Source organism: Protopterus annectens, chromosome 9.part0, assembly GCF_019279795.1.
Source record: "Protopterus annectens isolate FY-2018-M chromosome 9.part0, PAN1.0, whole genome shotgun sequence".
In the NCBI taxonomy this organism is placed as follows: domain Eukaryota; kingdom Metazoa; phylum Chordata; order Ceratodontiformes; family Protopteridae; genus Protopterus; species Protopterus annectens.
This window is the reverse complement of record NC_056743.1, coordinates 687567907-687593413: the sequence shown is the minus strand read 5'-3', so window position 1 is coordinate 687593413 and position 25507 is coordinate 687567907. Positions and strand designations below refer to the sequence as shown.

The following is a 25507-nucleotide window of genomic DNA, read 5'->3' as shown; positions in this document are numbered from 1 at the left end:
TTGTGGAACATTCGGAAACAGTTTTGACTCATTTCAGGATGTAAAATTTAATGAAGATAAAACAAAAGCTATAGCTGCAAACTATGTACCCACATGCAAACTGGTTCAACAATACCCTTTATGGGGACATAATAAAATGAAGTACTTAAGAGTATAGGTTAAAAACATTCTGTTATGGCAGCTAAGGATATGTGGGAAGAGACTAAAAAGATAATACAATAAGTGAGGATCTGCAAGCTCTTGTTTATGGATATGGTTTGCAAAATACAAGCCGTGAACATGTTTGTAGTCCTTTTAGTTTTATACACATCAGGCATGTTTTTATCAACCAGATGAGAAGTTGTGGGTAGCAATTAATAGGAGTTGAAGGATTTTATCTGGGAGGGGAAGAGGACAAGACCCAAGTGGTATAAGTTGATCCTTTTCAATAGAGCAAGGTAGATTGGGATTACCTGATTTGAAGGGATATTTTAGAGCTACACAGTTAAGGCTGCTTTACATAGCCCAGGCAGAAGCAGAAAGCTGTAATTCAAAGTGGAAAGGGATGATGAAACAAGGAGGAATTCAAGAAATAAGGAAAGAGAGGGATTTTGAATGCAGATCCTTATGGAGAATATCAGTAGCCACACAGAGTATGATATTCATAAAGTATTCTAACAACTAAGCTAACACTGGAATAGAAAGAAGATTCTGCCTATAGGAATGACAGCAGTTAGGGCTACAGAGACTAGGCAAGGTGGGGGCAAGAATTTGCTGGAGAAAACTGGCAAAGGAGCCAAGGCACTGGGAGAAAATAAATGGAGAGGAAAAGATAATAGAATAGAAAGAGGCCGAGAAGTCATTTGGATTGCAGACTAGAACCTGCCTTCCCTACCAGGGATTGATATCAGAGTATAGATAAAGAGAAAGGGAAAGGAAAATCCTAAGTGAAAGACCCAGCACTGGTAACATTTTTAGTTAAGTCTTGAAAAGAAGCTGCTGTTTCGAAAAAGGAAAAATTAGTAGGGCATATAAAATATATTGCATGATTAAGTATAGGAATCTGTCGAGGTTAGAAAAGATTGGGGAGAGAGACTTTATAAGCAATTTACAAATAAACAATTGGAAGATGTATGTACGGCTCCCAAATATGCAGCAGAGTCTAGAAGACGTAGGGTTTTTACTTGGAAGTGTTTGCTTGGCAGACTCCAGAGAATTTTTCTTCTGGTAGATTGTAAATGTTGGAGGTGTGATGTGGAAGAAAGAAATAATTGGCAACATATTTTTTGAGAGTGTAATGAATTGGTAGGCTTTAAAAATTCCTTGCAGACTACTCTGTCAGAAATGCTGGGTGAGCAAATTGGTGTAAATAAGTAAATGATTTTTGAGTTGGTATACTGCATCTGAATTACTTACACATAGTAAGCTTTTGCTGAATTCATTCTAGTGGCTGCCAAAAAAGCAATTACTAGAAAATAGAAATCAAAGTCTAAATCAACTGCATTGAAGTAGTGAATAAAAAAGAGACAGAAAAAATGGAAGTGAGCCCTTTAGAAAAGGGAAGGAGCAAATTACATGGAAAAATGGAATTGTGGGAACAATACATGCAGAGTAATGTTTTGGAGGAGGAATGATGCTGAAGAAAAAGCAGGAATTGAGTGAGCTATATAATGCTGGATTGATGATTGTACAGAAGGTTATAAATGATTTGTAAAGTTTGTAACTGGGAAAATGTTAATATGGTTTGTTTTCATTTATATAATTGTATAATTGTCTGTGTCGTAAGTGATAATTCAATAAAGATTAAAAAAAAATAAACTTTTGCAAGGAAATCTGGGCAACAGATACATTTCCATATGCTGAACAGATATGTATGTGCCTTGCTTCCCAGCATGATCTAAAAAGTGAGGAAAGAGGTTTTCACCAATCACTGCCCAATATAGTGGACCTTTTGACATAGAACAAACAGTCCCTCCTACATCCCAGCTTGCAAACACTGTGGCTCAGAGCATGCCATTCAGACACCTTCTCTGAGGATGTGAAAAGTAACCACTAGAAGGTCATGTGTATCCAAAATGGAAAAGATTTGCTATTTGGTACCAGGGAAGAGTCCAGGAATCCTTCACAGCAGGGGTGTCCCTGGCCCTCCAGTACCTCATTGAGATGTTAAAGGCATCAGGATACAGCTCTATCGCAGTTCATTTGTTGACCACCTGCACCTGTCATCCTCTGGATACTCCTCTGCCTAGCCTAGCTCCAGTCAAGCATTTTCTCATGGGGGAAGGTATGCACATCAGGCTACCCAAGAAGTGTGCTCCCCCTTAGGACCTCTACTGTGTGCTAGGAAGACTGACCCAAGCCCTTTTTGAGCCAGCAGCTTGCCTCGCCTCTGAAATGTCTGTCATGGAAATATGTTGTATTTTAGGTCTTAATCTCAGACATCCTTATCTGTGTTGAACCCTTCTTGGTTATCCGTAAGGACATGGTGAGCCTCAGAACTAATCCTTCCTTTATATGCAAGGAAGTGTCAGAATTGATTCTGAATCACAGAATCCAGTTTCCTACCTTTTTTTCCTAATGCCATAAACAAGGGGGAGGGAATTATGTGCACCCTAGGTGTGCATTGGTACCAAGGTCTTTAGGAAGACTAACCGGGTCTATATTGAGTCAGCGAATGCTGATTCATCGACCCAATTTCAGCGAACGGCGAAAATGCCGAACACCCGGAACAGCGAATTTTTTCTCGGGGGGAAAAAAATCAATGGGCCGGTTTCGGGAGTTTGTCATTTCCTCCACTGTGGTGCGATCTTGGAGTTGGTATATTTAAGTAGAGGGGGTATGGGGGGCAAAGCCCCCTACATTAAATACTGTTAATTTTTTTTTTTTTTTTTTTTTTTTTGTGGAACAGCGATTATTTTATTTTTTTCTCCCCTGGGAAAAAAATCACTGTTCCAAGTGTTCGGCATTTTCAGCGTTCACTGAACTAGGGTCAATGAATAAGCATTCGCTTGTTTAACCGTTCGCTTATTTAATATAGACCCGACTAACCAGCAAATTATCTCTCTGTCTTTGAAAAAGAAATAGGGAGAATGTGTGTGCAAACAAACTATCTCCAAATGGCTCTCCCCTTTCATGCATTTTTGTTGCACAGATAAGTGCAAGCATCTGAAAAGCCTAGTTACAGCTCAGTAATTGGACATCAGCTACTGCAGGCTTTCATGCAAGGGGTAGATACTTGTTTTGAACCAGGCTGTGCTGAGGTGCATTATCTCTGGGACGTTTTACAAACTTCCTGAGGCTCTAAGACCAGTCTAAGTGCTTTTTCATTCATCTCCACTTATTTTATTGCACTTGCACTTGCCTATTGTTTTATTTGTGCCTTGTAGCTAATTTATCAAATTTGCACTATTTTAAAGCAATTTACTGATTAACTGCAATACATTACTGTTTAACTGCATTATATTGCATTTCATTACGGTTTAGCTGTATTTTTTCATACTGTGAGTTCTGTTTTTGACTGTAAGTGGTTAATCTGTGCTTTTCTGTGAGTTTTGCTGTGTACTTAAACGTTAAAGTGAGTAGCATAGCATGGATACAGGTTTGCTGCATCCAGAGCTCTTTGTTTTTGCCTTCTGTTTCTGGCAGCCATCTTGTGTTGGTAGGGCCCTGTCTTCTCTGCTAGTGAGAGTAGTAGGGATGCCTGGACCTTGTCTGGCACAAATTGATTGGTAAAGAGAGCAGAGGCTAGCAGGATTGGCTAGATTTCTGTGTTACTAGACTCGTCTATTTTTTGTGGTATTTAAACCTTGAGTTTGAGCTGGTTTGGGCCTGTTTGCATGCTGCACGCTGCACTTGCACTGTTTTTAACCCATTGTAAGGTATTCCACCTACACATTTCCCTTACTACTTCTGTGATCACCTAGTAGTACACATCTTAGACCTTCACCCTTTACCCCCTTAGCTCTCTCTGGCCTCTCTCTCCCTCAGATTCTGACAAATATGGATGGACGGTTTCTTACAGTTTCTCCTGCCAGTCTGGTTAATATGAGCATCCTGCAATGGTGTAGTAACTGCCTCATGTACATGGACAACCCACTACTACTACCACCTAGGAACACAATTTGTGAGAGATGAAATTACATTAAGAACCTAGAGTCTGTACCCTCTCCGTCACAAGCCAGTATATCTGAGAAGGTTGTCAACACAAGCACCACACCTACACAACATACACCCACATATGTGGAGGTCCTCAACAAAAACATGCCCAAACAAAATAAACCTTTGAGGCAAAAATACACGTGAACTCCACAGCCCACCACACCACACACCACACATAGTCCACATACCTGTGTCTCACAGTCACTATGTCCTAACCATAAATCCAACATATTAGTCATAGGAGACTCCATTGTGAGACACACAGATGTACCCCTCCACAAGGCTGGATAAGGAGAAAGTCGCAGTTAGTTGTTTGTCGGGTGCCAGAATCCATCATATCACACATGCACTCAAGTCTGTCAACAACAGGTACTGTTAAGACTCTGTTGTAGTCCATGTTGGCGTGAATGACTTAAGATGTACCTCCCTGAACTGTATGAAGAGAGTCATTGAGCTCGCTGAATGTGTGTCCCAGGCAGGTATGTCCCTAGCCTTAAAACAGCATTATACTGTCACCCAGAATGTTGCCTCAATACAAACTGAAAGTGATTGACTTTAACAATTGCTTAGTTTTTGGTGTCATTCCAAGCGATCCAGTACCTGACATCCTGGGAAGACATGATCGACAGACCACGATGCTTTTCCAGAGATGGCCTGCATCTGTCTCCCTTGGCCTTCAGGCTTCTGGCAAAGGCTCTTGCCTCTCCCTTAGTGCCTTTTTTTTAGGCAATGCCATGAGGTCAAAACTACCAACATGACAATTTTATTAAAACACAAATTAAAGGTCATGCTGCTAAATGCTAGGAGTCTAAACATGGAATTGCACTTATTACAAGCATTCTTAACCCTGAAAGATGCTGACGTTTGTGCAGTCACAGAAACCTGGTTCAGAGCTGCAGAGAGCACCCTCAGCCATACCAGATTACTCGTCCTATTATGCATTCAGACCCCAAACAGTGAGAAGCAAAGCAAAATGAGGTGGTGTTTCAATATATATTAAAGACATATACACACCTCCAGGCTAGTCAAACAGTATGATGCACAGGAGACACTCCAGGTGCATTTAACCATTGACAAGACCCTTATTCAAATCATAGGTAGCTACAGGCCCCCCAACTTTGACTCACAATGCCCACTCCACCTATCTGGACCTCTTTGAATCTATCAAGATTCAAGTTTACCCTGATCCTGGATGACTTTAACTATGCAACCATAGACTGAAAGAACTACTCATGCCAAAAAATTTCCAGAGATTCCTTGATTTCGTCAATGCAAATGCCTTCAACCAGCTGGTCAACTCCCCCACAAGAGGTGATAATATCTTGGACATGGTATTAACCAACATGAGTAACCACTGCAGCATCCCTGCAGTGTCATCCTCCCTGGTAAGATCCGACCACAAAGAGGTCACTTTCGAAGTCACCATCTACCTGGACCCCGCCACAGCTTAGGTTAAGCAAAAAAAAACTTCTCCGAAGCTGATTACAGCATTCTGAGGGAAGGTATAAACCACTTCACAGCCCCCTCACCCTTCATAGGAACTGGCACAGATGTCCAAATAGCTGCATGGAATTGGGAATACGCGACAGGACAAAATCCTCCTCCTCAAGGAAGGGTAAACCTGTCTGGTGGTACCTGCAGTAAATAAACTCTATGACAGGAAAAAATTGCTGTCCAGGACCAAGAAGGAGCAGGTGCTTAATTGGAAGCAGTCTTTCCATAACGTGAACAAGCAAATTAGAGCACTAGTGAAATCCTCCAAAGCAAACTTTAGAGTTCAGACTGGCCACATCTACTAAAAACAATCATAAGGCCTTCTTCACATATGTCCGCAATCTCAAAGGAAGCACTTAAATCTGCTCAGAACTGGTGGTGAAGGACACCACATTCACAAACGCCGTAGATATAGCCAACCTGCTGGCAAACAGGTTCAGTGAAAACTTCACCCCTCTGTCCCCCCCATCAGTAAATCAAGACCTCCCCAGCACCTTCCCTCCTCCCCTTATCTCTAGGGAGCAAGTCGTTACTGCCCTCTCAAAGGCAAAAAGTACAGCCTCCCTGGGACCTGATAGCATCCCAGGCTGAATCCTGCATGAACTCAGGCAGGTACATGCAGCACCATTAGGCCCCCTATTCTACCAAAGACTGAGTACCGGCTTGGTCCCAGCCGAGTGGAGGACAGCCACTGTTACTGTTATCCCTTTGTACAAAGGTGGAGCATCCACCCATCCAGGAAATTATAGACCCATCAACTTAACTAGCCTGATCTGCAAGGCCATGGAATGGATTATCATGGACCTCATTAACAAGGACATAGGCAACCTCCAAATACTCGATCCCACACAATTTGGTTTCGTCAAGGAGAGGTCATGCCTGTTAAACTTGGTTGGTTTCTTTGAGACTGTCACCAAAGCCATGGACGAAGGGAAGATGGTGCACAATGCCTACCTTGAACGTTGCCAAAGCTTTTAATAGTATTCCTCACTTTTATGTGTAATAAACTCTCTCGACTAGGCATCAATCCATATGTTACTACATGGGTAGCAAACTGGCTCACTGATGGAACCTACCTAGTCAGAATAGGGTAAGCCACCTGAAGTAGTAGATCTGTAAAGAGTGGCATGCCTCAGGGATCAGTCTTATGGCCTCTGTTTGGGATGGACTTTCTCGAGGTGCAGGCCAAAACCAATGGGCTATGGCTGACCAAGTTTGCAGATGACTGCAAGCTGGGTGCTGTCATCAGTTCCCCTAGTGATGTTGATATCCTCCAAGAGGGTCTCACCCAAACTACTGGTGCCAGAAACATGGCCTCAAACTGAATGGCAAAAAAAGTATCATCATCCCCCTTGGGGAGAGTGATGTCCCCACAAATTATCACATTGTTAACAGGGTCTTAAGCATGCACTCATTTGTGAGGGAATTGGGCAACCATGGTTGATAGCAACCTGACTTTTGACCACCATATAGCCTCCACTGTACGGAAGGCTGTCTACATGGCCCACTTCATTAGGAAGGGCATCTCATCCAGGTGACAAGATCATAACATCCCTGTAGTCTTCCCTTTTAAGACCCATTACTGTGTACAATGCCCCTTTTGGCATGTACCTCACAAAGCACCTACAGCAGCTGGAGAGACCACAGGGGTTCCTCATCAGGAGAATCCAGGGCCTCAAACATCTACCCTACACAGATAGTCTAAAAGCTCTGTCCCTCCACTCGGTTTTGCCTAGGCTTGTGAAGGTACATTCTACAAGATCTGTAGCCACTTCAGCAGTTTTCCAGTCCAGAGCTTCAGTGGATGATATATGGGCAGCAGCTACTTGGGCTTCTCCCCATACCTTTATTACTCATTACAAATTGGGCTTGGTCTCGTGGGGAAGAGCATCCTTTGGTTTAGTGGTGCTCAGGAATATCCTAATGCGAGTCCTCCCAAGGTGTACAGTAGCTGGGGACTCTGTCCCATATGTCCAGGATAAAATGAAGATTGACAACATCAGATGAAGAACTTATGTACTTACAGTAATGTTCCATCTGTGTTGTCCATCTTCATTTATCCTCGACTCCCCTCCCTCTATTCCCCGGCTTTTGAAGATTTTTTTGGTGGAAAGGATTATATACCTTCAAGTTATTGTGACGTCTCCAAAGCTGATTACAGCCTTCTGAGGGATGGTATAAACATCTTCAAAGCCCCCTCCCCCTCTGTAGGAGCTGGCACCAATATCCAAAATTACACCAAAGCACTATGCGAGCATTTATATAGATGCATGGAATCATTAATACCAGACAGGACTACATCATCCCCTGCAAGGGTAGGTAAACTGGTAATCATCTGCAATAAATAAACTCTATAGCAAGAGGAAACAAAATTGCTGTCCAAGACCAAGAAAGAGCAGGTCCCCAACTGGAAGCAATGTCTCCTTAGCCTGAACAAGCAAATAAAAGCACTAGTGAAATCCTCCAAAGCGAACCAAGTCCAAATTGGCCACATCTACTAGAGACAGTTATAAGGCCTTCTTCACATATGTCGCAACCTCAAAGGAAGCACCTAGATCTGTTCAGAACTGGTGGTCAAGGACACTGCATATACAAATGCCATTGATACAGCAAACTTGCTGGCTGACAAATTCAGCAAAAACTTTACCCCTCTGTCCTCCCCATCAGTAAAAGAGGACATCCCCAGTACCTGCCCCCTTCCCCTTGTATCTAGGGAACAGGTCATCACTGCTGTCTCAAAGGCAAAAAATACAGCCACCATGGAACCCAATAACATCCCAGGCTACATCCTACATGAACTCCGGCAGGAACTTGCAGCACCATTAGGCACCCTATTCAACCAAAGCCTGAGTACATCTTCGTCCCACCCAAGTGGAGGACGGCTACTGTCATCCCTTTACACAAAGGTGGAGCGTCCACCCATCTGGGAAATTATAGACCCATCAGCCTAACTAGCCTGATCTGCATGGCCATGGAATGGCTTTTCATGGACCTCATTAACAAGGACATTGGCAACCTCCAAACACTTGATCCCACACAGTTTGGCTTCAAGGGGAGGTCATCTCTGCTAAATTTGGTCGATTTCTTTGAGACAGTCACAAAAGCCATGGATGAGGGGAAGACACTGTACACACCGTCTACCTTCACCTGGCCAAAGCCTTTGATGCCATTCCCCACTCTGGTATAATAAACATCTCAACTAGGCATCAGTCCATATGTTACCAGATTGGTAGCAAAGCGACTCATTGATAGAACCCACATAGTCCAAATAAGGGAAGCCACCTCAAGCAGTAGACCCATAACAAGCAACGTACCCCAGGGTTTGGTCTTGGGGCCTCTTATTTGGGATATACTTTTCTGAGGTGCAGGCCAAAAACAATGGGCTATGGCTGACCAGGTTTGCAGATGACTGCAAGCTGGGTGTTGTCATCAATTTCCCTAGTGATGTGGACATCCTCCAAGAGGGTCTCACTCAAGACAAATGACTAGTGCCAGAAACATGGCCTCAAGCTAAATACCAAAAAATGCATCATCATCCCCTTTGGGGAGAGTGACATCCCCACAAATTATCATATTAATAACGTCCTAAGCACTCAGTCAGTCATGAGGGATTTGGGCACCCATGTTGATAGCAACCTGACTGTTTGACCACCATGTTACTTCCGTTGTACGGAAAGCCTTCTACATGGCCTACCTCATAAGTAAGGATATCTCATCTCATCCAGGGACAAGGAGGTCGTAACATCCTTGTATTCTTCCCTTATAAGGCCCATTATTGAGTACAATGCCCCTTTCGGCATGTACCTCACAAAGCATATGCAGCAGCTGGAGAGGCCACCGAGGTTCCTCACCAGGAGAATCCAGGGCCTCAAACATCTACCATACACAGATGGGCTAAAAGCCCTATCCGTCTACTCAGTTTCATACAGACTCCTCAGAGGTGACCTCTGTCTGGCATAAAAGGCAATCACGGACCCCACTTTGATGGGACTGCTGCATATCTGCAAGTCGAGCTCCACTCGAGTAACCTGCATGCATGGCCTCAATCTGGTCTGTGACATCAACAAGACTTGTTGGCAGGACAGATTTGTGTCCCAGAGATTCCCCCATCTATGGAATAGACTCCCTCTCCACATCAAGCAGAGTACCTCTTTACCCCTTTTTAAGCACAACCTGGATAACTGGATGGGAAACAGAAAATATACCTCTGGGATTCCACCCATGTACCTGCTGGAGAGGAGCATCGGGTACTGATTTGTCTAAACATGAGCTAAACTCTTGGCTAGACTCAGGGCCAATAGTGTAGTAACCTCCTATGACCTTTAAAGCATGGCGGATATGGTTTCCCTTCAGGCTTCCTTATCCATTAATTGTACTTTCTCTGCAAACTCGATCCGAGGTAATTGGGAGAGAGGTATTGTGGGTAGAGGTGAAGCTCGAGAGGTTTTGGCTGGCACTAGCTGTCGTAACAGCCAAGTCGGTTCCAATTTCAGAACCAAACCTGTATGTCAAGGATAAATGAAGATGGACAACACAGATGGAACATTATGGTAAGTACATAACTTCTTTTTTCTGTGTATGGTTTTCCTAATGCAGTTGCTTTTGCTCATGACTAAAGAATATGGTCCTTGGACCCCAGGACACCCATTTGTTTTAAATAGTTAAATTAATAAGTAAATCGTGAATAGCAGTAACAAACTGTGCATCAGTGTAAGCTTGCAAAATATCTTCAGTCATCATGAATTTATGTCCGCACCAACTCATGAAGGATTAATTAACTTTACTAAACCCTAACTCTGGAACAGCCTTGGTGGAACTGGCCTTATTGCTGTATTTTGTGCTTATGCCTTTTGTAATGAAGCTGCATAATACATTTGAGAAAAAAAAATGTTTTTAGCTTTGCCATCATCAGGCTTGAAAGTAATGTGTTTTCAGTGCTGTGACACACCACTATGCAAGCAAGCTCTTCAATTGTTGCTCAGTGAGGGGATAATGAATTGCTGAATCACTTGCTACATATCATTTAATAAATTTAAAAAATCTTCAAGAACCCAATGGCTCAAGATATTCTGGGGCTGTATTGAAAAAGGCTGATGTTCTTCATGTTTCACTGTTGCAGTCATTACATTAAGGTAATCTGCTGGCAGGTTGCCCTCAGTCGGCCTGATTAACAAAGTCTTGGGTCCTGCGTCGGTTGCTGTCCCTTCTTCCATGTCGTTAGGGGTATAAAACATGCAGCCGACACCATTACATCAGTCTTTCTTGCCGTGCAGTGCCCGAAGCAGAAGCAGTTTGCAAGTGCCGGTCGGCCGTCTCCTGAAATTTTTGTATTCAAGTTTCAGAACCGAAGTCAACTAAAAGCTAAGTACCCCATTGGGGAAACTTTTTCTTGCTCCTTACCGATGTCAGTAAAAGTTAATAATTGTATTACTTGTGGGAAGCAAATACCTCATAAGGATTTTCATTTGTACTGTATTCCTTGCCTAGGCCCTGATCATAACGTACCTTGCTGTTGGTTTTGTGCTAGATTTAATCAACGCACTATTAAACGTCGGTACATTTTTGCTTCTAAATATTTTGGCTCACGATTTAACTATCCAGAAATGATGTTGGTTAGCAACCCGACTACCGGAATACCTAAAAAACGCAAAGAAAAAGACAGAGACAGGCCATTGAGGCCCAAAACTGATGACGCTTCTAAGCCAGTCGCTAGTTCACCGATACTCAGTGAGGTGCTTATGCAGCCCCTGATGCCCACTACTTTTGATTCGCAGGCCCCTACTGAGACCCATTTGAAGTCCGGTATGCCTTGAGATGCTTTAAGTGTTGAACCAGCGGATGTCTCTACCTTAGATGGGTCCGGAGCCACTGTGCAGGCACCGGCTTCTGAGGGTGTTTTCAGGCCTAAAGATTTGTATATTAAACTGATGCCATCTTCAAAACTAAGGGCACAATCTACTTCTATGTCTAAAAAAAAAAACTACGCTTGGGCCACGTGTGCAGGCCCCTATGCCTAAAAAGCAAATGATCAAATTGGCTGAAGATTTAATTACCTTGATCACCCCCTCCTCTTCCTAAGAGGCCTAGGGAAGACATTGATTATGAATCTTCTTGTCAGGATTCTATTTCTTCTGATTCTTTTACTGAACAGGATTTATCTATACCTACTTATGAGGACTGTGACGCAGAAGATTCCATTCCTTCTGCTTCTCCCCCTGAGGATTTCTCTTTTGGAGAAACTTTACATACCTTAAGGGAACATTTCCACTGGGAAAGTCAGGATTTCTCTGAATCTAAAAAGAGACTTAGGGTTTTTCTTCTTATAGGTTCATAGGTTCATACTAGGCTATAAGCCTAGCCAGAGTGTGTTTGGCTTTCGCCACCCATTTTAAATTAATTTTGCTATGCCCTTTTTCGAGGTTAGTATACTGTGCCTCTGTCTAACAGTGACACAGAACTGATACCCGGGGTAAACCTACGATCTCCCATCCACTCATCAAGATTCCTCTTGAAGAGAGTCAATGAGGGACTCTGCCTAACCTGGACTGGGATATTATTCCAGAGTGAAGGGAGCCTCTGGGTTATGAATCTGTCCCTCCAGCATGTCCTATTTATTTCAGTGCTCAGGTTCAAGTCTCTCGAGCGCGTAGATCGGTGGGATTTGGATTTTCTGAGGTGCAGCATGTCCATTAATTCCGGGTTGGACATGGCTTTATACGTCAAGCACAGATCACCTCTGAGCAGGTGGTATGCCACTGAGTAGAGCTGGAGTTTCTTTAACCAGGCAGCATATGGCATCTGTTTGAGCCCTATGATCCTCTTGGTGAGGTACTTTTGGGGTCTTTCCAGTTTCTGCAGGTGTCTGGTAAGGTACATCCCAAAAGGGGCATTGTACTCAATTATGGGCCTGATGAGGGATGAGTAAAGAGGCACGATGACCTCCCCTGATCTAGATGTGAATCCCTTCATGATTAGGTGGGCTATATAAAATGTTTTTCTAACCACTTTGGCCACGTGGTTGGCAAATGAGAGATTGCTATCAACTTGGGTCCCCAGGTCCCTAATTACTTCTTCTGTACTTAATGGATTACCACCTATGTGGTAATTTGTGGGCACTTTGTTTTTGCCAAAGGGGATGACTATACACTTTTTGGCGTTTAGCTTGAGGCCATGGCTCTGGCACCAGTTGTCTGTTTCTTTGAGGCCCTTTTGGAGGATGCTTGTGTCGGTTGGAGAGTCAATTATGGCGCCCAGTTTGCAGTCATCTGCGAACTTAGTCGGCCACAGTCCTTCCGTGTTGGCCTGTACCTCCGAGAAATATATACCGAACAAGAGAGGTCCCAGGACTGAGCCTTGTGGGACGCCACTTGTAACTGGTTTGGAGTCTGACATGGCTCCAGCAATTCTAACCATGTGGGTTCTGTCCTTGAGCCAGTTTGCAACCCATCTAGTGACATAGGGGTTTATATTTAAGCTGGTGAGCTTATCTATAATGCCCGAGTGGGGTATTGTATCGAAGGCTTTTGCGAGGTCCAGGTAGGCTGTGTGGACCACCTTCCCCTCGTCAATGGCCTTGGTGACTGTTTCAAAGAAATCAACCAGGTTTAAGAGGCAGGACCTGCCCTTAACAAAGCCGAACTGGGTAGGATCCAGTGTCTGTAGGTCCCCAATATCTTTATTTATGAGGTCCATGATGATCCTTTCCATAGCTTTGCTGACTAAGCTAGTCAGGCTTATGGGGCGATAGTTTCCAGGATCCTTTGAGGCACCACTTTGTGGAGAGGGACCACTGTTGCTGTACGCCACTCTTTGGGTATATATCCTGTAGTAAGGCTAAGATTGAACAGTAGTTTTATGTTTGGGTTTAGCTGTTCTTGGAGTTCATGTAGGACACAGCCCGGGACACTGTCTGGTCCCATTGATGCTGTGTTTTTTGCTTTGGAGAGGGCAGCTCTTACCTGAGCATCTGAGATGTCAGGGGGGGAAGCACTCTGCTGGGATAAATATTTGCCCTTTTGGTGGGGAGGGGGGGGTTGCGCTGAACCTGTCAGCTAGGATGTTGGCAATGTCTGTGGGTTCAGTGTATTTTTTGTCATTTTGGACTAATTCTGTGCATGTCTGGGAATTCCCACCCAGGTTCCTAACATAACTAAAGAAAGCCTTGTGATTATCCTTAGTGTCCTGTGCAATTTTTCTCTCGAAGCTGGCCTTCGACGATTTTATGAGTGCCCGTAGTTTTTTGCTAATACTGATCAGAGATGCCTTCCCTTTTTGGGATTTTGCTCTATCATGTAGTAGCTTCCTCCTTCTATTGCATAGTTTGTTTATGTCTGGGGTCCACCAGACAGGACGTCTGCCTTTGGAGGATTGGGTCTTGGTTTTATTTGGGATTGCATGATCCATGCATTTTTGAGGGTGTTCATAGAATGCGTTTATAAAGGATTCTGCGGTCTGGGCCATATTTTCCACAGGCCCGCAGCATATCATGGGACTACTTAAACAGAAAATGATGTTAATCTTTGACTGTGTGGAAAATAAAGATTTGCAGGATTTATTACATTTAGCTGAACAAGTTGGAAAACATACTTTGCAATGTGGTTTTGATTCCTTGGAGGCCTCTTGCAGGGCTGCTGTAACTGGATCTGTGCTAAGAAGGCATGCTTGGCTCAAAGAGCAAACTCTGCCTGACCATGTTAAAGCAAAATTGTTGGATGCTCCTTTTACAACAGGACTGTCTCTTTGGTAATAAGGCTGAAGAAGTGTTAAAAAAGATGGAAGATAAAGCTAAATCTGAGCAAACTGTGAAAGATTTCTTACAAGTGCAACCTCCAAGATTTCGTAGGCACTGGCCTACTGGTCCTTTCCAGTCCCTTCGAGAGCTGCTCAAAAAGCTTGGAAAGTGGATACTCTATCATTCAGCTGGAAAAACCTATCAGTCTATGCTTTTCCCCCTCTGCCTCTGCTCTCCAAAGTTCTACTGAAAGTCAGACAGGACAAACCAAAAATTATTCTGATTGCTCCAGACTGGCCTCGCCAACACTGGTACCCACTCCTGCGCAATGTGTCACTCCTTCCTCCGTGGCACCTGCCTCCGATACCTTACCTACTGTCTCAACAGAACTACCAAATTCTGCACACTCTGCTCCAAACTTTGAATCTTGCAGCATGGCTAATCAACTAATTTCACCCTTCGTCATCCCTCAGCAAACCTGTGATGAATGTCATTTTGGAGGCTATAAGGCCTAGAAAATCTTATGCTGACAAATGGAAAAGATTTTGTGCCTAGAACCAATCACAAGGAATAAGTACAGCAATGCCCAATATTCCTCAGATTCTGCAATATTTAACTTCGATGCTTCACAAGGGCCTATCTTTCTCTTCCATAAAAATCCATGCCTCAGTCATTTCAGCTCATTACAACACAGAAACTCGCCTCTTCTCTCATCCTCTGCTAAAGCAGTATCTCAGAGGGGCCAAAAATGTAAGACCTCGCAGGAGAGCGCCAACTCCTGCATGGGACCTCAATTTCATTTTGGAAAAGCTCACTCTCCCTCCTTTTGAGCCAGCTGCTACAGCAGACCTAAAATTTCTCTCCTAGAAAACAGCTTTCCTTTTAGCAGTCACTTCGGCTAGAAGGATTTCAGAATTACAGGCTCTTATGGCAGTGGAGCCTTTCATTATCTTTCATCCGGACAGGGTGGCTCTCAGGACCAATCCATCTTTCATGCCTAGGGTGGTATCCAGTGTGGCTGTTAATCAGACCATTCATCTGCCAACTTTCTTTCCCAATCCACAGAACAAGGTTGAGTGGATTCTGCATTCATTGGATGTACACAGACAACTTAGATTCTACTTAAGCAGGACAAAATCTCTAAGAAAATCTGAACAACTATTGGTGGCATTTGCTGCGGGGCAGAGGAAAAGGCTATTTCAAAGCAGACCATTTCCAAATGGATAAGCCATTGTATTCGTTTCTGCTATATGCACCATGGCAAACCTGTCACCAAGAGGATCAGATCCCATTCCACCAGGGCTGCATCTGCTTCTGCAGCTTTTCTCTGAGGGGTTCCTACCAGAGACATTCTAGAAGCTGCTACCTGGAGCTCAGTTCATACGTTCACCAAACATTACCATTTACCTCTCTTCTCTAAATCCAGAACTGGCTTTGCCACTGCTGTCCTGCAGGGCCTTATAGCTGCTCCTAAAGCTGTATAAATCCATCCTTCCAAGCATAGCTTTGGGATTCTACCCAAATGTAATGACTGCAACAGTGAAACACGAAGAACATAGTACAGTTGTGTACACTTGCCATAAATGTAGATGTTCGAGTGTATTCACTGTTGCAGTCCTGGTTACCCACCCTCCCGCCCCCTGTTTTTCCTCTTACTATACCTCTCCTTTCTTTTACTGTGCTTAAAAGCCTTTTTGGTGTATTTGCTTTTGTTTGGAGGTATATTTTTTGTTTTAATATATATATATATATATATATATATATATATATATATATATATATATATATATATATATATATATACACACATATATATATATATTTTGCTCCCCATTTGGGGGGCACCTGACATCTGGGGTAAGAAAAACTGATGTAATGGCGTCTGCTGCATGTTTTATACCCCTGAGAACCTGACTTCATGGAAGAAGGGACAGCAACCGACGCAGGACCCAAGACTTTAATCAGGCCGACTGAGGCCAACCTGCCAGCAGATTACCCTAATGTAATGACTGCAACAGTGAATACACTCTAACATCTACATTTATGGCAAGTGTACACAGCTGTACTTTTCTAGTCTATGTTGGGAGGTTTAACTTTATTCATGGTCACAAGTGACTAAACCTTTTTTGGGCTCTCCACATTTTCTGTATCCACCCATAATGGTGAAATGTACTGTTTTTGACTTAATTCTCAATGAGACAGTAGTGGGCATTCACCACAGACCAATTATTTATTTATTACATTTGTTTACTGGGGGTGTCCAACTGGGCCAGTGGCCCTTTTTCAGGGGAAGGTCGGGGAGGAAAGCTCCTTTACAAAAACACATTACAAACAATACAAGAAATCAATAACAGTCAAGAAAACATAATTTTGGTAAATATAAATAGTAAATAATTTATACATAAACAATAAAAATTGAGAGAGTAGTATAAAATGGGGAAAAAAAGCTAGCAAATGCAGTAGCATGAACTTGCTTGTGCCACCATAGAGAATGACTGATCAGTAGATCAATATCATGGTTTTGGCAGTAAATATTTATGAAATACAAGTATGGTATATGAACAAGAATATAGCCGATTGTTGATGTGCTAGTGTTACTTGTTCTAAACAGTGATAGTTAAGGCGATATTGAGGTGAAGTACAAGGAGGGAATATGATGAAACTGTAGGAAGCATGAGATGGGTAGATAAAAACAGGAGCTGTAGTGAGCTTGGGATGGGTAGAGAGAAATTTGAGAAATGATAGCACTGTTAGTAGTTGGTGCCCATATTTGTGTGTTTTACAAGGTACTAGGTACTCTGAGGTTTTAAGGTTTTTGAATTGCTGGCTATCACTTGACCTTATTTGCATAAGTGGCTGGTGCATCAGGTACATATTGGTAGAACTGCTGTTGGCCAACAGTTCTGCAGGATTTGTGAATTACATATGGGTCTGGTATGTATTTTGAAATGTGCACTAGTCCTATGCATATGCTGGTTATGCTTTCATGTCAGGGTTGAACATTCAAGAAAAAAGTATTTTGTTTGCTAATAACTGAGACTGATCTGTCAGTATTCCAAGGTAAACGTCACATATCTGTACACATTTAAGCAGTACCTGTGATTTTAAAGCTAAACTTGGGGTTGCTGTTGACGTGCATCAGCTGTAGTAGGTGGGCCAGTGTCTTTGAGTAAAATGCATTTTTGAGCTGTGTTTTTAACGCATATGCTGTGATTGATATGTGTATGTATGTGTGTTTGTGTATATTTATGTATATATAAACACACACCACGAAGTCACTGTATATATCAGAAACTGCACTGTGGTAGAGTTTAAATAATTTTTTTTGGTAGAAGGAACCAAGTTTCATATATAGTTTCTAATTTTTCAATCCTTTTTGATGTCTTTTGTCAGAAGAAACTTGCAGCCAAGATGTTCTACACATGCGGCCCCAATGAAGCCATGGTTGTGTCAGGTAAGTTATTCACAGGCATGGGAAATATTCTAAGCTGTATCCCTGTATGTGGATATTTTGTGATGGTCTGTTGAAAAAAAGCACAGAGACAGCTGCTGTAAACAGTCTTAGTGCCTCATCCCAGATGTGCTCTGAATGAAATGTGACAACTTCTGAGAGAATACTTGGTCATAGGCTGGTTTGGAGCCCTGCCATCCATGCAGAGTGCATGAGTGTCTGAGAGGTAGACTGATGCCAGACTGGAACATTAATGCCAGACCAGTGCATCCATTCATCATTCTCATTTTGTGGTCTTTTATAGGCCAGTTTGTGTTTTACATTTAATTGCTATTAGTCATTAGGTAGTGGAAGCCTTGTTCTCTTTGGTGCAATTAATTGCGCATTAACATACCATTACGGGAAAACACAGAAGTTTGCAAGATGGAGTATTCCTCTCTATTTTCTTTTTACTGTAGTGTTTACAGGTGGGTGCCAGCATTCTTTCATTTCACATAAAGTATAATGTGTTAAAAATACCCTTCCCCATTTGAGCTGGCAGGTCTTAACAGCTGCAGGAATTATTATGGCCTTTAAGTCCAACTTTTGTGTTATGTTAACCCAGTAGTACATCTTTACTCTGGTTTCTTTAAGTAGTTTAAAGCCTTATAGTACCAGTTACCGTAAATGTGCCAGTTAATGCTGCAAACACAGAGATAAATCTGTCTGCTGCTGTTTCTTTTTCATGTCCCTTGTGTCACAACATTGTACAGTCAGATTCCTGCATTTCCCATATCTACCACCGGAGGGCAGCATAGCTATAGAAAAAATGTTTCCTTTTCATCAACCAGTACTGAGCAATTTCAAGACTGCAAGTGTTTTTTTCTCTTTCTTTTATTGCTGGTGGCACAACAAAGATGCGAAGGGTGACTTCCTCAATAATGAGCTCATCTACTTGAGTAATAAAATGAATACATTAAAATAAAAACACTGCAATAGCTTAATTCCCCTCCCCCCGGTGCTGAAATCTCTGTAGGAGTAGAAAAGGATAACCATGTCAGTCACTTCTCCATCTGCATGCTGTAAACTGGTCTTTTTTTCCACTACTTGGGGCTTTTGGGAGTGGTGCACAGCGCTGCTTTGACCTATTAGCTGCTTTTTGGTGGAAGCAGACCTAACAGGGTTGCCAATTTGCTGTAACAGGGGCTACTGTAGAAGCAGATCATGTGCTTTGTTTTCTTGTTGTTATGATAGATGGATGTGCAGTGAGGAGGTTGTATATCTCTACCTTACAGCCTAGATCACTTCAGAGATGAACTTGTAAGCATCGTTCTCTGTCATATTTTGCAAGTGTATCTCATTTTGAGCACATCATTTTGCTTCATAAAAGTACCTGTTCCATTCTAATATTCTTTAAAAAAAAATCATTGGCAAATAATGCTGACTCGTAATGTGTTCTTCCCATCAACAACTATAGGGGTCACTGTAATAATAAAATCAGTGCCTGTATGACTTGTGTGCAATACCTTAGCGCCAGGGAGCCTGAAGGCATGCATGTCTACCCTGACTTGGAATAAATGCTTTCTGGTAATCCACTTGCATTTAATGTATTTTTTGAAATTTAAGGTAGATGGAGGACCGTATGGCACCTTGTCAATATCCTCACCACTTATTTAAAGCTTGGGTGAATAGCCTCTGTCTTACTGTTCCTGTCTAGAACGTCTTGTATGTGTCTCAGCTTTGGAACACCTTTGTCCTTAAAACGTACAGTTCTGTGGCTAACACACACTTTCTCTAAACGTTTAATATTCTCATTGCTTATAGCACTCGTTGTTTTCATAGATGTCACCGGTGTGCTTCATTTTTCCCCATCCTGCCGCCCTTAATGGATATACATTTTATGTTTTTTAATGCTTCTTGAAGCTTGTAGTACATCTCCGTGCTACTTTTGTGGTTCTTATTTTCATTATGTTGGAATTCTGAAGCTAAGGTTCAAAGGTTTTAAGGTAAGTTTTTGTACATCAAGTTATAGTGAGTGCCCGAAATGTTGTTACCCTAAGTGCAGAGGTAAGAATGTAGGAGGTGCAGGAGGCCAACCACAGTTGGGGTCTTGTGGACATGAAGCCCTATCACAGAAAACAGCTGTTGAAAAATTATGTGACCTTCACAGGAAAAATCTGTTGAAAAATTAGTTTTGCTTTGTTTGTTCTGATTCTCCAGAAAAGGCTGTGGTATGTAGAACACTTCTTCTGTGTGTGTGTGTGTGTGTGTGTGTGTGTGTGTGTGTGTGTGTGTGTGTGTGTGTGTTATAATTGCACTGTTTCCTGTATTGAATACAGTAAACAGAAGAGCAGTTTTCAAGTGTATGTCTGTGTCTGTCTACCTGTGTCTGTGTGTGTATGTATGTAACTGTGCCTCTGTGCTATTTTTAAGTAAAGATTACTTCCCAGGTGTGTGTGTTCTTGTGTTACTTATAAGTAAACTGTTTCCTGAACAGAATCTGGTGAACAGAAGAGCATTGTGTGTGTGTGTGTGTGTGTGTGTGTGTGTGTGTGTGTGTGTGTGTGTGTGTGTGTGTGTGTGATGTTCTTCGTGTTTCACTGTTGCAGTTATTACATTTGGGTAATCTTCTGGCAGGTTGCCCTCAGTCAGCCTGAATAACAAAGTCTTGGGTCCTGCATCGGTTACCGTCTCCTATTCCATGATGTCAGGTCATCAGGGGTATAAAACATGCAGCCGACACCATTTTATTCAGTCTTTCTTGCCGCGCAGTGTTCGAAGCAGAAGCAGTTCGCAAGTGCCGGTCGGCTGACTCCTGAAGCTTTTGCATTCGAGTTTCAGAACCAAAGTCTTCAACTAAAGCCAAATACCCCGTTGGGAAAACTTTTTTTCTTGCTCCTTAAAGATGTCCGTAAAAGTTAATAATTGCTTTACTTGTGGGAAGCAAATACCTCATAAGGATTTTCATTTGTACTGTATTCTTTGCCTAGGCCCAGATCATAACGTGCCTTGCTGTCGGTTTTGTGCTAGAGCTATCCAACGCACTATTAAGCATTGGTATATTTTTGTTTCAAAATATTTGGATCCAGATTGAATTACCCTGAAATGTCATCTGTTAGCAATCCGACTACCGGAGTTCACAAAAAATGCGAAGAAAAAGACAGACAGACCGTCGAGGTCCAAAACCAACGACGAAGCTTCTCCTAAGCCAGTACTCAGTGAGGCACTTTCGCAGCCCCTGATACCTGCTACTTTTGAGTTGCAGGCCTCTACCGAGACCCATGCACAGTCCGGTATGCCGCGGGATTCTGAGTATTGAACCCGCGGATGTCTCTCCCTTGGATGGGTCCAGAGCCGCTGAGCAGACACCGGCTTCTGAGGGTGTTTTCAGGCCTCCACATTTTATATAAAACCGACGCCATCTTCAAAAACAAGATCGAAAACAGTTTCTAAGTCTAAAAAACTGACGCATGGGCCACATGCTCAGGCCCTATGCCTAAAAAAACAGATGAGCAAAATGGCTGAAGACTTGATTACCTTAATCAGGGGTTCCCAACCCCCCCCCCGCTAAGAGGCCTAGGCAAGACACTGATTATGAATCTTCAGATCAGGTTTCCATTTCTTCTGATTCCTCTTCTGATCAGGAATTTTCAATTCCACCCTATGAGGATTCAGATGCAGAAGAATCCATCCCATCTGCATCTCCTGAGGATTATTCTTTTGGTGAAACCTTGCATACTTTAAGGGAACATTTTCATTGGGAGAGTCAGGATTTTTTTGAATCAAAAAAGAGGCTTAGGGATTTCCTCCTTCTTCCTCAGCATAGGCCTTTGTCTATACCTCCTGTATTAGTCATTGTTGATGTGTTCTCGGAATCAAGCATGGCTCCTGATTCCCTACCTCTGGCTCCTAGTAAACCAGACAGACATTACAGGGTTCCTGACTCCCACAAATTTCTATTCAAAAATCCTGCTGCTGATCCTGAGACTATCCAAGGCTCCCAAAGGTGTAAAGGCCTCTACAGCCAAAAATCCTACCCCCTCTGATAGAGATTCCAGGGTGCTGGATAGGTGGGGAAAGAAGGTTCATACGTCTGCAACCTTGGCAATTAGGGCCTTAAACTGCCAGTTTCATATGCTTAAATATCAACAGCATGTTATGGGCTTATTGAAACAGAAAATGATGTTGATCTCTGATTGTGTGGAAAATAAAGAATTACAGGAATTATTGCATGCAGCAGAACAGGTTGGAAAGCATACTTTGCAATGTGGTATTGATTCCTTGGAGGCCTCTTGCAGGGCTGCAGTTACTGGATCTGTGATTAGAAGGCATGCCTGGCTCAAGGAGCAAAATCTGCCTGATCATGTTAAAGCTAAATTGTTGGATGCACCTTTGCAGCATGATACTGTGTTTGGTAGTAAGGCAGAAGAGGTTTTAAAGAAAATGGAAGGCAAAGCTAAATCTACTATGCAAACTGTAAAAGATTTCTTACAAGTGCAACCACCCAAGTTCAGTAGGCACTGGCCTACTAAAAATTGGTCCTTTCCTGTGTCCAACAGAGCCTCTCAAGGCAAATCCAGGCACTCAAAAGGCTCTAGATACCAATCACAGGGTTCTTACAAGTCAAAGCAGTGGGTTGCCTTCACCTCCAAATCTGGAGGAAACAAAGCACCACCCTACAGTAAGCAGTCTCAGTGACTTCCCTCTTCCTTCATCAAGCACTTATCTTTTGGCAGCCCCTTGGGGAGAAATTAGCACTTCATGCTCAAAATTGGCAGTTAATTACCCAGGACAAGTGGGTATTAAACATAGTATCCCAGGGGTACAGATTTCATTTCCCTACTTTGCCAATTCCAAACGGCCAGATCTGCCACAAAATCAATGGGCAGAGGCTCAAAAACAAGTTACGTCCCTCATGGAGATGGCTATTCAGCCAGTACCAGAACAGGAAAAAGGACAAGGTTTTTATTTAAGACTGTTCCTGGTACCCAGAAAAGACAATGCCTGGCATCCAATACTAGACTTATCAATTTTGAACACTTACCTGGACATTCCAAAATTCAAAATGCTGACTTTACAACAGCTACTGCCTGTGCTGGTTAGGAACACTTGGTTAGTGACTCTAGACTTAAAAGAGGCATACCCATATATCCCATTAAGGTAATTATGCAAAAGATACCTCCTCTTCAAGGCAGGTTTTTTGCATTACCAATTCTCTGCACTGCCCTTTGGCTTATCTACTGCGCCCAGGGTCTTTACAAAGTGCCTGGCACCAGTAATTGCATTTTGCAGACAAAGAAGCATACAAATTTATCCTTATCTGGACAATTGTCTCATTCAAGCAGAAGACAAGGACATTCTTCAACATCTGGCATTTGTAAAAAGGCTTCTAACATGCTTAAGGGTATACTATAAACGGAAATAAATCACAACTGGTACCCTCTCAAATAATTACATTCCTTTGTGCAAGCTTGAATACATCTGCCCAGATGGCTTACCTTACGCCAGGCAAACAAAGGCAACTGACAACATACTTCAAACAGATGGCAGCAAAAACCCAGTTATCTGCAAGACAAATTCTGTAGGCTTTGGGGTCCATGGCATCCTGCATTCTACTAATTCCATATGCAAGACTGCATATGAGGAAACTTCAGTGGTACTTAAAAAGTGTATGGAGTCAACATTGTCACAATCTGAAAACAATGATTCCTCTCATTCCCTGCCTACAACAGGAGTTTCTTTGGTGGGCAGAGACATGTCAACAAAACAATGGACTGTCATTCACTCTACCCCCTGCCACCCAGACCCTAACTACAGATGTATCAGACTATGCTTGGGGGGGAGATACATTCAGGGCATATGGAGCCCAAAACAAATACATCTGCATATCAACCAGAAAGAGATGTTAGCGGTTCAGAATGCTCTGACAGCCTTCAAGGACTTACTTCATCCAGGACAACTACTGATAACGACGGACAACACTACGGTTATGTGGTACATAAACAAGCAGGGGGGTACACATTCCTACCCCCTTTGCAGACTAGCCATGGCATTGTGGAACACAGCCTTGACTTACCAAGTAATTCTTCAAGCTCAATTCCTGCCCGGAAAACAAAATACTCTGGCAGACGACCTAAGCAGAAATCTTATGGACCCGCACGAGTGGAAACTGGATCCACAAATTTTCAGCATGGTAACACAGAAATGGGGGAGTCCAGACATAGATCTATTTGCCTCTCCCCAAAATTATCAACTGGACAAATTCTCACAAGGACTTATCACTGACAAGCATGGAAAGTGGATGCCCTATCCTTCAGTTGGAAAAACCTATCAGTCTATGCCTTTCCCCCTCTGCCTCTTCTCTCCAAGGTCTTGCTAAAGATCAGACAGGAAGAAACAAAAATGATCCTAATTGCTCTGGACTGGCCTCACCTGCCCTAGTACCCAATTCTAAGGAATGTGTCTCTACTCCCTCCTTGGTACTTGCCTCAAATACCTCATCTACTGTCTCAGCAGAACAATCAAATTCTGCACACCCAGCTTCAAACTCTGAACCTTGCAGCATGGCTGATCATTTAATTATCCAAACAACACCTCTCAGTAAATCTGTGATGGATGTCATTTTGGAAGCCAGAAGGTCTAGTACTAGAAAATCTTACGATGATAAGTGGAAGAGATTCTGTGCTTGGAACCAAGCACAAGGAACAGACACAGCAAAACCAAGTATCCCTCAGATTTTACAATACTTGACTGAGATGCTTGAGAAGGGTCTATCTTTTTCTTCAATAAAAATCCATGCCTCTGCCATCTCAGCTCATTACAACACGGAGCCTCCCATCTTTTCTCATCCTCTGCTAAAACAGTATCTTAGAGGGGCCAAAAATTTAAGGCCTCCCAGAAGATCACAAACTCCTGCATGGGACCTCAATTTTGTGCTGGAAAAACTCACCCTGCCTCCTTTTGAACCAGCAGCTACTGTGGATATAAAATTGTTATATTGGAAAACAGCTTTCCTTTTGGCAATCACTTCAGCAAGAAGGGTTTCAGAACTACAGGCTCTCATGGCTGTGGAGCCTTTTGTTACATTTTACCCGGACAGGGTGTCCCTCAAGACCAATCCTTCCTTTATGCCTAAGGTAGTATCCAGTGTGGCTCTTAACCAAACTATTCACCTGCCAACAGTTTACCCAAATCCGCAGAACAAGGGGGAGTGGATTCTGCATTCATTGGACGACACAGACAACTAAGATTCTACTTAAACAGGACCAAATCTCTAAGAAAGTCTGAGCAACTACTGGTGGCATTTGCTTCAGGATCAGAGGGGAAGGCTATTTCAAAGCAGACTATTTCTAAATGGATAAGCCACTGCATTCGTTTCTGCTACTTGCACCATGGTAAACCTGTGCCCAAGGGAATCCGGTCACATTCCACCAGGGCTGCCTCTACCTCAGCAGCCTTTCTCAGAGGAGTTCCAACCAAAGACATTCTAGAAGCTGCTACTTGTAGCTCTCTGCATACCTTCACAAAGCATTATCATTTGCCTCTCTTCTCCAAATCCAGGGCAGGCTTTGCCACTGCAGTTCTGCAGGGCCTTATAGCTGCTCCTAATGCTGTTTCCATCCTCCCATCCATAGCTTTGAAATTCTACTCAAATGTAGTGACTGCAGCAGTGAAACAAGAAGAACATAGTACAGTTGTGCACACTTACCATAAAT

At 42.8% G+C, this 25507-nt stretch overlaps 1 protein-coding gene across 3 annotated transcripts in view; it reads left to right on the top strand.

Annotated features, from left to right (window-relative positions):
• FLOT1 (flotillin 1) overlaps nucleotides 1-25507 on the top strand; it is a 791904-nt gene that overhangs the window by 110114 nt on the left and 656283 nt on the right. For 2 of the 3 annotated variants that reach the window (XM_044083296.1, XM_044083298.1), the window contains exon 2: nucleotides 17756-17816. In XM_044083296.1, the coding sequence (XP_043939231.1) occupies nucleotides 17774-17816 (43 nt within the window). In that variant the 5' untranslated portion in view covers nucleotides 17756-17773. The remainder of the gene's footprint in view (nucleotides 1-17755; nucleotides 17817-25507) is intronic. The other variant, XM_044083297.1, reaches the window with a different exon arrangement.